The following is a 14808-nucleotide window of genomic DNA, read 5'->3' as shown; positions in this document are numbered from 1 at the left end:
AGGCCCCTGCAGGTGACTCCTTGTCCCAGCTCCCATGGGAATGAATGCAGACCAAAGCCAGGAGTGACCTGCTGGGACACAAACCCCTGGTTCCTTCTGAGGGGCCAGAGGTGACCGAGATTCCTGCTGGGAACTGCAGGCTCCAATGGAGCAGTTCCTAGGGACAGGGCAGCAGCTGTGGGATCTTCTTGGAGGCTGCTGGGACATTGCTTTGGCCAACTTCAGTGGCAGAAGGGGCCCACATGTAGGACAGGGGAACCTGTCACTGTTCCTTCTGTCCAGGGCAGCCCCTAGAGGTGTTCAGGTGACCAAATGGAGTCAGGTGGCACAGGGAGAGAGGTCTCTCTCCTGTTCTTTATCAGGGTATTTTCTACATGTCCTCAAAGTACAATGGCAGTTGTCTCCTGGACATCCCTTCACTGCTGAACCCAATTCAGGGCAGCTGAGCCTGGATTGAACAGCCAAAGAGGGGCCTGTAGTGCCAGGGGAGGTGCCAGGGCTCTGCAGCACAAGTGCAGCAGCTACCCTGGACAGCACAGGGCCTGTGCAGGAACCCCCTCCCCATTCCCAGCAGTTGTGGGACAGGCACCACCCAGGGCTTCTCAGACACATTGGGGGCCTTTGGGGCAGGGAGTGAATCCCAGCCCTGCAGAGACACAAAGGCTGTCCCTTCTCTGCCCAGCCAAGGCCAGGCCAGGCACGAGTCCAAATCCCATCAGCCAGGCTGTCCACACTTGTTCCCTCACTCTGCTGGCTCTTCTCTCCCCCAGCATTTCAGCAGCATGTGCTGATCTCCTCACGGATCAGGCCTGGGATTTTCCCCCTGGGCCTGAGTCCCAGCACGTCCACCCCCAAGGCCATTGTCAGCAAAGCCTCTGCACACCCCAGCTCTCGGGGCTTTCAGAGCAGCTTTCCCCACTGCAAGTCTGTTCTTACCCCGGTGCCCCCACTGAGGGGCTGCAGCCAGACAGGCCCCAATGCCCTGCGTGTGGGGCACAGGCAGGAGGAGCTGCAGCCCCAAGTCTCTCTTCATTCCACTTGCAGGCAATAACAGCCCAGGCCTGCTGAGACAGTTCCCAGGTTGCAGGGCTGTGATGGGTTGGGAGAGAAGGCCAAGGAGACACAGGAGAGAAAGAGCAGGAGAGAGGTGTCCTCAGTGGGAAGGAGCTTCTTGGACCTGTGCAGCTGCTCTAGGGGATGAACAACTTGGGTGAACTTTTGTGGGTGAGGGTCAGAGGGCCAGAGAGGGTGTGGTTTGGGTGACATTGTGGTGTGTAGCAGTACGTTCGGATACATGTCCGGAATAAAGACAAGTGCCAAAAAATACTCAAGCACACAAAATATCTTTTATTACAGTGAGAATAATAATAATAGTAATAAACTTAGCAAGAGGAATTAAAAACTAAAAAGAAAAAAAAAAAAAAGATACAAAATAACTATCTTATCGGGTGGCATTAAAACAAATACTACGAACAGCATTTAATACAGTATTAACTAGTGAAAAAGGGATACCAAAAAAGGATCTTAACACAATATTATGGATAACACGGTATTGGTTAGTAAAAAGGGAAACTAAAGGAAAAAAATACTATAAACATAAAAGGAGAATTAAAGGAACACTAAAAGGATATTAAAAAGTTTGTTCTCTCAGTTGCTTCCTATTAATAAACTGTGCTTACCCACACAGACAGGCCAGGGCTGTCAGGATCTGCAGCAGCTGGTCGGTACCCATGCTTAGCGGGCGTCCCCGCGGAGCAACACAGTCTCGGTGGTAGGATGAGTATCGCTCAACTCAGCAGCTCTGACACCCCATTTTTATCAGTTCCACATTACACTACGTGGGGCCAGTACGTAGTATAAGGTGATGCCTGAGTAGCAGCCAAACACCGCCTAATCATTACCTAATGGCAACAGTCTGCGCATGCCCTACTTGTAGGGCAAGGGGCGAGCGACCTCTGCCCACATAATCTTCCTCCCATCATCATCTTTCTCACCCCTATGTATGACCTCTACCATTGTGTTTCAAGGGTAGATGTATCTATCTTGCAATATGTAGCAAAACCAAGGAAGAACTCAGCTCTGATAATAGGGGATATCAGGCTGACTTGCTAAAAAGCACAATGGACCTTACAATTAGCTTGTGCCATGAAGTTACATTGTGCCATACTCTAGCTGGTTTCACATCCTAATATGATTCCGTTCTCACACCTCTATGCTCCATTGATCATCTAATTCAAAAGTACCCCCCTTACATACCACCGCGTGATCAATGGTAGCAAGAGGGTGATAACGAACTACTCGAGATTGTAATGCATTTAGCCTGGTGTTTATCATTCGACGTACACATGTTAGTATACAGGGAATCATACACAATATGCATGTTATTATACATTCAACTACTGACAAGCTTATCAACACTTTTCGTAACCAGGGCCATCTCCATTTCTAATCACCAAAGAGGTTCCATTCATCATGAACATGTAATTGTTGAGTAAGGGCTTTTAATTTCTGGATGCTAGCATGAACAGATTCAGAATGATCACTTAAATTCATGCAGCACATGCCCTCAAAATCTTGACAGCCATGTCCCTGGGCTAACAACAAAAAAATCAATAGCAGCTCTATTTTGTAAACTTGCATGTCTAACAGAGTCTACATCTGTGAGCAATGCACTCAAAGCAGCAGAAGTAGCGTTAGCTTCTTTAGCCAGCCAATATCCTAATTTATTTAAAGAAGCCAAAGCATGAGCAGTCTCTATCTGAGATATTATACTAGCAGTTATTCTTTCAGCCTTATTCCAAAACTCTACATCAGAGTTACAGTCCGGAGTAAATCGCCGTGTGCCACGTCTGCGTCTTCTTAGTTTAGGCAAGGTTACGCTGCGAGGATGAAAAAAGGTTAATCGTCCAAAGGTACAAGGGCCTCCTACAGCCTTTCCTGGAATACCTTTCCATGCTCTTTGTCCACAAATGAGAAACAGATCATTTGGGAGACCTATCACATCGGATCCAGGAATAAATCGTTTTTGCAGAGTCTCATTGCACCAAGCTGATGCGTTCTGGTAAATATCTCTAGGAAAAAATGTCAACTCTTGGATATGTGCAGTTTGCTAACACGGTCTCATTATATAGAGTTCTCCACCAGTAGTTATCAATGGGTACTCCAACCAGACAGGTGCGAAAAGGACTCGTGGGAGTTACCATGGACACACGTATCACATCCATCTTCGTCACGTTGGCCAGGGTGGTCCACACATTGACATCTAAAACAGAAGTCAGCAAAGAAGCAAAGTATAGCTGATATCTTTCTGGAAGGTACAGTTGGGTCTGGAAAAGGCCCTGCTGCTCTGCACCCTCAGGGGAGAAACCAGCTCCTGGGGGCTGTTGGATTCCATCCCACCGCGTGGTCCATGGTTGGACCATGACACTGGCGAATGACTCGAACAGTGTATTGATGAAGTGTCATTTCTAAAAATGTAAACAACATAACAACTGAGTAACAGTGAAAATACAGACAATAATATAATCATGTCCATCCCCAGTGAGGAGATCTAAGTGGATTACAGTGGTCATTTACTTGGAGTCAACAGTACGTGAGATAATCTTTTCCCGGTTGGCAGACCTAGTTTCCAAGTTTGGACAGGTGAACAGGTGTGTCCAATCGTATGGGCTCGGACAACGCAATGAATCTCAGGAATTTCTGCAAAATATAAAGTCTAGTACAACAGAATTTCTCATTTCAGAATTTTATAGTCTGGATTTATCTTTTATAGTATGAAGTGGTTGACTGCCAGTCACACGTTTATAGGTCTGTTAGGAGCCATCACAGGCAATGTATATCTGGAATTTGATGCAACACCAGACAACATCCTGGTCTCACCAACCGCTCCCACAGAAAGCTTGCACTCTCTGTACAGATTCCAGGCCTCATCGGGAGCAAACCGTCCTGCCCCAGTTTACCCCTGACTGCAGTCAATCCCCCTTCACCTCATGGAGTGATAGTACAGGTTATCTCTTGCCTCCATGCTATAAAAGAATTTTATCCATCTTCACATTAACTATACCATTGAGTGTGAAATCATTTTTGTACTTAACTAGAATATTACCAGTTCATCACAAGAAAATTGTAAACATGATGCGAGCCAGAGCCCATAGGGAGGTCCACAAACATCAGTCCTTCATTTGCAGTCTTACCAACCAGCTTTTCAACATAATCTTTTCTTCTGCGAGGCTTAGCACCTCACACATGGTTATTTCACAATCACATATATTCTTGTATAGACTCGTAAGCCAAAGGTTTCTGTCATTTGTTGATTCCAAATAATTCTTGCCACTTGTTGTAACACTACCGGGATGAAACACATACAAATATGAGCACTGCAAAACAATCAGTGTCTGATTTAGAATTCCCAAACCACACCGTTCTGCCCGATCTTCACAAACATCACTGGTGTGACATGAATAGCACAGAAACGGATCATTCTATAGAGTGATGACCATTAGGCTTCAGGATGTTACAAGTTTTCTTTCCCCCCTTAATAGCACGTCTGCCCCATCCCAGGAGACAAAACCAAGTACAATTGCAGTCCCTCTGCACACAGCATCACATATGTCTTTCACTTCTTGAAGCCAGGGCTTAGCTTTAGCCTTTACCTTTAACACTGCTGCCAGAACAACTTGGCAGCACACTGTTCAGGAATAATATTCCAATTCTGATTGTTGCTTACCAGTAATACAAAACGAAGCATACAGATTGTTGGTGCAACTCATCTAAGAAATATAAACCTTCTTATCTCTGGAGCAGTAGATCCAGGGATCTATTGGGACACGAGACTTGCTATGCAGGAAAGAATAACCAATCCATCTTGTTATTCAAGATACATGACCTGCACTGAATAAGCTAATGCAGGAATAATCATGGCTTTAGTAGGTATAGCCTCCCAGCCTCTGGCCAGGACATTGTTCATTACATAAATCACAACATCAGGTGTGGACAAGACACACAAGAGACAGGTGCACGATAACTGAGTCATTACACCAGTTAGCAAAAGTTAGTAGACACAATTAATTATATTTAGGATATGTTTTTCTTCCATGTGATATTCGGGCTGGTCTTGTGCTGTTCAGCATTCACTGATCTCTGTCCAGAATTCTTGCCGCTCATGATAAGGTTTCATCAAACATGCTGGAAGCCAGCAGGGTCCTGTGGGAGACAAAACACAAACAACTCCTCCCCTTCCAAATACTAACAACTTAATATCTGCTTGAGGTGTCATATTACCTCTCCTCATTACAACAGTATAATTTTATCAAGTTAAGGTTTTGTTCTGTGGGTGGGAGGCCTGGAAGGTCACCAAGTTGCTGCAACCTCTCTATGATCTCTTCTATGGGTGCCCCCGAGTTAGACACTAACAGTGGAATAATGTATGGTTTCCAGGGTACAGGACAGCCTTCAAACAATTTGTTTCGCATTACTGGAATTAAAGGCTGTTGCATGTAAAGTTCGGGCTTTGCAGCTCAATAGCTACTTTCATCCCTTCCCCCTTTAATATTTTGATTGCTTGATGCAGAGTTACCCAGGATGAACTTCCATCCTGCCATGATCCATCATTAGTAAAACGGTCACTAAGACCTTCAGGAATAACTGAAACCAAAGTTCTATCAACTCTTGGTGTTCGTCTTAAATGCCGAAGGGCATTTTGTACATATACATCATTAGTTAATCCTAAAAACTTTGTGGCATCAACATCGTCTATTATCACAGAGTCAGCCCCTTGCTCTGTGTGCCAACTCATCTGATGTTGATAACTTCTCTGAATTTTCTATAAAATCGTCCTCATCAGAATCATCACTACTACTCTATATGTTACTATCCCACTTCTCTGGATCTCAATCAGGGGCAGTGACTATAGCTCGCACCCCTGGTTCCCGATCACTTGGGTCTATTTTCCTTTGTCTGTGCCGAACAGTTCTCACAGCATATTTCTCAGCTAAAGTAACACGTTTATCTTCTACCCTGTTCTTTTCGGCCTAAAGGTCAAGTAAAGTCTGGCGTTGTACCAGCTGAGTGGCTCTTACAGCATTCAGCTGCTCCTGCAGTTTTTTGCATTTTTCCACAGTTAACTTGTATGCAGTAAGCAGTGCACCCCCCATTCGTCCAGCCTGTTCCAGACGACTGCTCGATTTAGTAGTAGGGGTAAACTGCTCCCAGTATTGCAATACCTCTATCAGGGTCTGCTGCCCCCAATACTCAAGAGGAATCTTTGTACATGCTTCCCACTTATTCTACAAAGTAATCTATGGCTCCTGCCCCAATTCTATTAATTCACGGGGAGGAGCTTTCTTAGGTTCATTGCCGCCTGCGGCTGACCCTCCTAACCACCTTTTCATCTTAATCTACTAATGTTCTCACTAACAGAACAATGACAAAAGATTCTCAATTTTTAAGATAAACACAATGAGACACACTAATCCACAAACTATGGCTCTTACATCACAAACAAGCCTAACTACACATACACATCAAATCTAAAATCTTTATATACCAACCACAAAATACACACTCTATAGTAACTCTGAATGAATCCTCAGAAAGACATATCTATGAGTGAAACAACAATAAAACCTAATCCACTGGGTATCTTCTAGGCTTTGATTCGCTCCACACCGAATACAATAAAAAAATTTAAAGTCCAATCTAGCTTTATCTCTTGGTTGCTTCTAGGTCCCAAGATATATTTATTACAATCAATACAACGAAGTTATACATATAAACAACAGTTGCAAAAAGGACAAATCTTAATTCTAGGTCTCAAGAAGTGTGATATACTCACAATTAATTGCTCAGAACTACCTCCCATATGCAAAAAACAAACAAAGCATATAAAACACAAACACTGCCACCCATATAGTAACTTAATCAACAAGAACAACAGAAACCAGTTCAAAACAAAGTAAAACTAGCAGAAGATATGAACCCAGACACTGGCACTCACGGCACCCACACAGAGTTCACCACACACACAGGGACGCGGCTTCCCAGGCTATGCTCCCCACCTGAAAATCTCCCTTTTAACACAACACACACGGGGACGCGGCTCTCCAGGCTGTGCACTCCACCTGAAGATCTCCCACCAATACACAGAGAAACGTCAGCTGAGCACTCCACCAACGAATTCTCTGGGGCACTGCTTATTCCTCCATGTATCCTGCCGACTACGCCAATTTATGTAGCAGTACGTTCGGATACATGTCCGGAATAAAGACAAGTGCCAAAAAATACTCAAGCACACAAAATATCTTTTATTACAGTGAGAATAATAATAATAGTAATAAACTTAGCAAGAGGAATTAAAAACTAAAAAGAAAAAAAAAAAAAGATACAAAATAACTATCTTATCGGGTGGCATTAAAACAAATACTACGAACAGCATTTAATACAGTATTAACTAGTGAAAAAGGGATACCAAAAAAGGATCTTAACACAATATTATGGATAACACGGTATTGGTTAGTAAAAAGGGAAACTAAAGGAAAAAAATACTATAAACATAAAAGGAGAATTAAAGGAACACTAAAAGGATATTAAAAAGTTTGTTCTCTCAGTTGCTTCCTATTAATAAACTGTGCTTACCCACACAGACAGGCCAGGGCTGCCAGGATCTGCAGCAGCTGGTCGGTACCCATGCTTAGCGGGCGTCCCCGCGGAGCAACACAGTCTCGGTGGTAGGATGAGTATTGCTCAACTCAGCAGCTCCGACACCCCATTTTTATCAGTTCCACATTACACTACGTGGGGCCAGTACGTAGTATAAGGTGATGCCTGAGTAGCAGCCAAACACCGCCTAATCATTACCTAATGGCAACAGTCTGCGCATGCCCTACTTGTAGGGCAAGGGGCGAGCGACCTCTGCCCACATAATCTTCCTCCCATCATCATCTTTCTCACCCCTATGTATGACCTCTACCATTGTGTTTCAAGGGTAGATGTATCTATCTTGCAATATGTAGCAAAACCAAGGAAGAACTCAGCTCTGATAATAGGGGATATCAGGCTGACTTGCTAAAAAGCACAATGGACCTTACAATTAGCTTGTGCCATGAAGTTACATTGTGCCATACTCTAGCTGGTTTCACATCCTAATATGATTCCGTTCTCACACCTCTATGCTCCATTGATCATCTAATTCAAAAGTACCCCCCTTACATGGTGTGAGACAAAGAGCCCATTCCAGGTCGCTTTGATAACCCTGGAATTGACTGGAAAGGCCCCATGACAGGATGCAAAGAGTGCCAGAGGTTTGTGCAGGGTCTTGGTGAAGACACCTCTTGGACACAGGCCTTTAGAGCACAGGTGGCAGGTTGGTGGACAACAGGGAGGCTCATCTGCATCTGCTTCTCATCAAGAGGAACCAAGAGGTTGCCATAGTAACTGACTGTAGAAATGGGAATGTATGGTGGTTGGCATGGTAACTGTCTGTAGTAATAACAATGTATGTTGGTTGCCATAGTAACCAACTTTATCAGTGGGAAGTATGATGGTTGCCATGGTAACTGACCATCTCAATGGAAATGTGTAATGGTTGTCATGGTAAATGACCATGGCAACAGGAATGTATGATGGTTGCCATGGCAACTGAGCAAAGCAATGGGAATGTTTAATGATTTCCATGATAACTGACCATAGCAATGGGACTGTATGATGGTTGCCATGGCAACTGACCAGAGGAATGGAAATGTATGATGGTTTCCATAGCAACCGACCATAGCAAAGGGAATGTCTGATGGTTGCCATGGTAACTGACCGTCGCAATGGAAATGTGTGGTGGTTGCCATGGCAATCGATTGTAGCAACACAACTGTTGGATGGTTACCATGGTAACCAACTGAAGTGATGGGAATGTATGCTGGTTGCCGTGGTAGCAGACCGTAGCAGTGGAAAGTATAACTGTTGCCATGGTAACGGACTATAGCAACAGGAATGTATGCTGGTTGCCATGGTAATTGACTGTAGCACTGGAAATGTATGGTGGTTGCCATGGTAACAAACCATGTCAATGAGAATGTATGATGGTTGCCATAGTAACCAACTTTATCAGTGGGCAGTATGCTGGTTGCCATGGTAACCGACCGCAGCAACGGGAATGTATGCTGGTTGCCATGGAAACTGCCTGTCGCAATGGAAGTGTGCGATGGTTGGCATGGTAACCAACTGTAGTGATGGGAGTGTTTAATGGTTGCCATGGTAACTGACTGTAGAAACGGGGATGTATGATGGTTGCCATGGTAACTGACCGTAGCAACGGGAATGTATGCTGGTTGCCATGGTAACCAACTGGAGCAACACGACTGTGTGATGGTTGCCATGATAACCGACTTTAGTAATGGCCGTGTTTGATGGTTGCCATGGTAACCGACTGTAGCAACGGGAATGTATGCTGGTTGCCACAGTAAAGAACCGTAGCAATGAGACTGTATGATGGTTGCCCTGGTAACTGACCATGGCAATGGGAATATATGCTGGTTGCCATGGTAACAGACCATAGCAGTGGGAAGTACTGGAAATGTGTGATGATTGCCATGGTAACTGGGTGTAGAAACGGGAATGTATATTGGTTGCCATGGTAACCAACTGTCGCAACAGGAACACACGATGGTTGGCATGGTAACTGACTGTGGCAATGAGAATGTATGATTGTTGCCATGGTAACTGGCCATAGCAACAGGAATGTATGCTGGTTGCCATGGTAACCGACCATAGCAATGAGACTGTATGATGGTTGCCATGGTAGCTGACCATGACAGTGGGAATGTATGATGGTTGCCATGGCAACTCACACTAAGAATGGGAATGTGTGATGGTTGCCATGGTAACTGACTGTAGCAGTGGGAATGTATGATGGTTGCCATGGTAACTCAGCATAGCAATGGGAATGTATGCTTTTTGCCATGGTAACTGATGTGAGGAATGGGAATGTGTGATTGTTGCCATGGTCACCAACTGTAGCAATAAGAACGTATGCTGGTTGCCATGGTAACTGACTGTAGCAGTGGGACGTATGATTGTTGCCACGCTAACAGACTGTAGCAATGGGAATGTATGATAGTTACCATGGTAACTGACCACAGCAATGAGAATGTATTCTATTTCCAAGGTAACTCACCGTAGCAATGGGAATGTATGGTGGTTGTCATGGTAACTGTGCTTTCCTTAGACTATGGGTACGACATTTTCATCTGCAAAAACATTAGTGAGAGCCCAGTGATTCCCAAGATGGGCTTTAAAGGTCTCAAGCACATGAGCATTAGAGAGGGGCTAAGGAGCTGTGGCCTCACTGGTGTGGAGACTGAGGACAGCACAGGACAGCCCTGAGAGGGCTTGAAGGGAGGATTTAGAGATGGTGCATCCTTTTGTCAGAGCAGAAAAGAGCATGAGAAACAAAGAATTAATGCCAAGTGCAGCTGGGGACGTCCCAAGTGGACATGGGGAAAAAGGAATTTCACTCCATGGAAAACAATGGGCTGCAACACATCATTCAGAAGGAGTCTGGATGAGCCCAAGGCTCTGTGTGTGCAGGAAGAGCCAGGGAGGACGCAGAGATGTCAGTGCAGGAAGGTGCCAGCCAGGTGGGGCAGCCGGGGGGATGACGACAGCCTGCAGGGAAAGGGGCAGGGCATGGACACCGTAGGACAGCCTGGGCTGGAGAGGAGACAGGCATGGGGAGAAGCTGAAAGGCCCTGACACAGCCACCTTCTGCAGGCCTTTGGCCATGGCTGCTGTCTGTGCCCCTGATGCCAGGAGGAGGGGAGTGGCCCTTGCAGCCCTGGGGCCTCATGGCCTCCTTGTCCCTGCTCAGCAGCCTGGCAGGTGCCACCCCATGGTCCTGCCCTTGGCATTGCACATCCCACATCCCAGTGCCCCAGGAAGAGCCCTGAGGAATGAGGCAGGGACAGCATCTGCCTTCCCAGGGGCTGGGGGTCAGGGCTTGGTCCTCTGGTTAAAGGACACAAGTCAAGGTTTATTCAGCATCAGAGCCACCTTTCCCTTCCTTGTCCATCCTTTTCATCACTGTCTGAAGGTTTCTGCTCTACCTGGAATCTGGGGACACTTTCTCAGTTGTGTCCCTCAGTGAGACTCATTAGCACTACAAAAAGCTTTAGTGTTTCAATCTCACTTTGACTTCTTGAAAAGTTGTTTGAACTTCCTCTCAGGGACTGAGTCTCATGTAAACAATGACAAATCCCCTGGAGGGTCATGAAATGCCTGGGGCTGTTGCTGTGCTGCTGAGCTGGGCCGGGCTCCTGGCACACAGGGAGCTCCTGGCAAGCAAGAAGAGCTTCAAAGAGACAGCTCTGCTGGTGAGCAGCTCCTCTGCACAGCCCAGCAGGGCTGAGGGCACTGCCTGCAGCACCAAGGGGAAGGGAGCGAGGCAGGAAAAGGTTAAAGGGAATCAGGATTGGAAAGACAGTGAGCTGAACCTTCAGTGGGGGAGAGATTTTCACAGCCTCTCCATGGTAAGTCTGTGCACACAGGACAATGTTGCTTGTGTGCCTGGAGGAATCTGCCAAAGCTGGCACATCCCACAGCCTGGAGGATCTTTTAGGAGGACTCCCACAGTTTCTCTGTTGCAGAGGAGCAGGAGGAGCTCCAGGGCAGGGCTTCTCTGTGGCACCATCAGAGGGACAGGGCAGGACAGCTCCTTCCAGGGACAGCTGCAGGGTGTGAATGGGGGGTGCAGCCAGGGGTGCCCAGGGCTGTCCTGCAGAGCAGGGTCCTGCAGCCCAGAGGGCTCTTTGCCAGGTCAGGGGATCTGTCACTGCTGGGGTCACCTCTCACTCTTCCTGGGGAGCTCCCACAGCACTGTGGAGTGAAGCTGTGGGTGGAAGGAGTGACTCTTGGCAGGGCAGGACAGGTTTCTTCTGCTGTTGAGAGGGTGCTGGTTGGGCAAGGGCTGCTCAGAGATCCAGCTCATGGCCAGGTCATTTCGATGCAACTTTTCATGAGCACCTTCAGGGCCAGACTTTCCTGCTTGAGTCTCTGCTTTCATCAATCTGTGCTTCTACTTTTCTTTCAAGCTGGTAGGAATGAAAACTCAGCTGGACAGTTAAGAGCAGGGGCTAAGACTCTTAAACCATCTTGGTGATGTTTCCTGAGAACCTCAGCCAGTTCCCTCACCCCCCATCAGCCTCCAGGTCCAGCCAGCAGCATCTTCCCACTGTCCCCAGGCTTGGGCTGAGCTCTTCTTTAATCCCTGCACAGTCTGAGCAGCTGCAGGGCTGAGCTGTGCACTCAGGGGCTGGGCTGGGCTCTGGGAGCACTGGCAGGGAAGGACCACGGGGCCCAAGGACCAGCTCCCAGCTGGGACAGCTCCAGGTAGCAGAGACATGGGCAGGGAGGGAGGGAATGCTGAGGGCAGCCCTGCTGCAGGGCAGATGTGGCACCTCCCGGCCCTGCCCTGCAGTGCAGAGCCCTTCCCTGAGCAGCACAGCTCTTGTGTCCCCTCCCAGCCAGCACAGCCCTCAGCCCGGGGGCTCTGGGCCCTCAGGCACCTCCTGGGCAGGCAGAGCAGCAGGAGGGATGGAGGGCATCTCTGCTGCCCTGTGCCCATTTGCTGCTGAGCAGAGCCTGAGGGGACTGTCCTGCACTGGGGCTGCCTGGGAGGGGCTGTGCAGGGCTGGGAAGGGAAAGCCTTTCCTCAGGGCCCAGCTGTCCCTCTCCTTGCCTTGCTCAGGTGTCCTGCTATTGCTGACAGGCTCTCTGGGAATGGCAGGTTGAGCTGCAGAGTCAGGCCCAGCCCCTGGGGCTCCTCCTGTGCAGGGCTGAGCACAGCAAGGAGCTGTCCCAGCTCTCTGTGTCCCGGGGGGCTCTGGGCTCTGGGAGACTGGAAACGAGATGACTGTCCCTGACTTTGGGAAAGGGGGAGCCAATTTCTCTGCCATGGGTCCCTCTGCTCTCCAGGGGAACACAGGAGTGTAACTTTGAGCTGTGTCAGAAAGGTGCCAGTGCAGGGCAGCTGGCACAGGACAGAGGGACAGAGCAGCTCCCCTCACTTTGCACTGGGCCTCAGACAATCCTCCTGCCTCACAGGCCTCTCTGTTCTCCCGCAGTGCAGTAGAATCTCTCCCTCTGCCTTCTGCCATCCCCCTACCTGCACCCTGGCAGTGCTGTTGCTGACAAGCTGCTCTGCCTTAGGAGCAGATTCTTTGTCAAAGTTCACCCCCCAGGACTGGCCCTGCCCTCACTGTTCCTGTGCCCTGACTGGGGGGAGCAGGGCTGACTGCCCAGTGTCCTGCAGGCCGAGGTCCTGCTGCCCACAGACAACTTGGCCAGCAGCAATCAGGGCTCCAGCAACCACGGGGAAGGAAGGTCACCTGGACATGGTCAAAGGGGAAGTGTTGAGGAGCAGGGATGGGCCTCTGAGAAAGGGCTTTTCCCAGAGAAGTCTGCCCTGCACAGTCACTGTCCTTTCCTCCTTGAACAGGTCCCCATGTCCAGAGGCAGCAAATGTCCAACAGCAGCTCCATGGCCCAGTTTCTCCTCCTGGCATTTACAGACAGGCAGGAGCTGCAGCTCCTGCACTTCTGGCTCTTCCTGGCCATCTCCCTGGCTGCCCTCCTGGCCAACGGCCTCATCCTCAGTGCCATAGCCTGTGACCACCACCTGCACACCCCCAGGTACTTCTTCCTGCTCCACCTCTCTCTCACAGACCTGGGCTGCATCTGCACCACTGTCCCCAAAGCCATGCACAATTCCCTCTGGGACACCACAACCATTTCCTACCATGGATGTGTTGCACAGGCCTTTCTGCTTGTCTTCTTTCTTAGAGTAGAGTTTTCCCTCCTCACCATCATGTGCTACGACCGCTACGTTGCCATCTGCAAACCCCTGCACTACGGGACCCTCCTGGGCAGCAGAGCTTGTGCCCACATGGCAGCAGCTGCCTGGGCCACTGGTTTTCTCAATGCTCTGCTGCACACAGCCAGTACATTTTCCCTGCCCCTGTGCCAGGGCAATGCCCTGGGCCAGTTCTTCTGTGAACTCCCACACATCCTCAAGCTCTCCTGCTCACACTCAGGCTACCGCAGGGAAATTGGGCTTCTCTGGTTTACTATCTCTTTAGCATTTGGTTGTTTTGTTTTCATTGTGTTCTCCTATGTGCAGATCTTCAGGGCTGTGCTGAGGATCCCCTCTCAGCAGGGACGGCACAAAGCCTTTTCCACGTGCCTCCCTCACCTGGTCGTGGTCTCCCTCTTTGTCAGCACGGCCACATTTGCCTACCTGAAGCCCCCCTCCACCTCCTCCCCATCCCTGGATCTGGTGGTGTCAGTTCTGTACGTGGTGGTTCCTCCAGCACTGAACCCCCTCATCTACAGCCTCAGGAACCAGGAGCTCAGGGATGCCATAAGGAAAATGATGATTACAGGTTTTTTGAGAAGCAATAAACTCCATCTTTTCTTCTGCAGAACACTCATTGTATAACTCATTTTGGGCCCAGTCTACCTTCTAAAGCTTCTGAGAGTGGTGGTGGTGGGGGACTTTTCTGGTTTTTTTACTTCTGTTCATGTCATTAACACTGAAATTTTATTCTTCATCCCATATAGAATTCACTGTCTATCTCTTTTTTCTGTTTTACCCACAAAATATACAAATGAGGAGTCATGCTTTGTGTGCATTTAAACAAAATAAAAGTTTGTGCAGAAAGATATTTTTCAAACATCCTCCCTGTGTTAGTTTGTGCATGAGGAATCACAATCTCTGAGTGTAAGAAAGGATACAAATTCTTTTTTCCAGATTCTTCCTCAAGACCTC

At 48.0% G+C, this 14808-nt stretch overlaps 1 protein-coding gene across 1 annotated transcript; it reads left to right on the top strand.

Moving 5' to 3' along the window:
• Nucleotides 1–13503: 13503 nt before the first annotated feature.
• LOC127461924 (olfactory receptor 14J1-like) lies at nt 13504–14478 on the top strand. Its single transcript, XM_051770124.1, has one exon. The coding sequence runs from the start codon at nt 13504–13506 to the stop codon at nt 14476–14478; it is 975 nt and encodes a 324-aa protein (XP_051626084.1).
• The last annotated feature ends 330 nt before the right edge of the window (nt 14479–14808 follow it).

This window comes from Manacus candei, unplaced genomic scaffold (genome assembly GCF_025592945.1).
Source record: "Manacus candei isolate 608988 ecotype Guabito, Panama unplaced genomic scaffold, ASM2559294v1 h1tg000115l, whole genome shotgun sequence".
NCBI lineage: Eukaryota > Metazoa > Chordata > Aves > Passeriformes > Pipridae > Manacus > Manacus candei.
The sequence above is the reverse complement of the archived record's forward strand: the minus strand, read 5'-3'. Positions and strand labels throughout refer to the sequence as shown.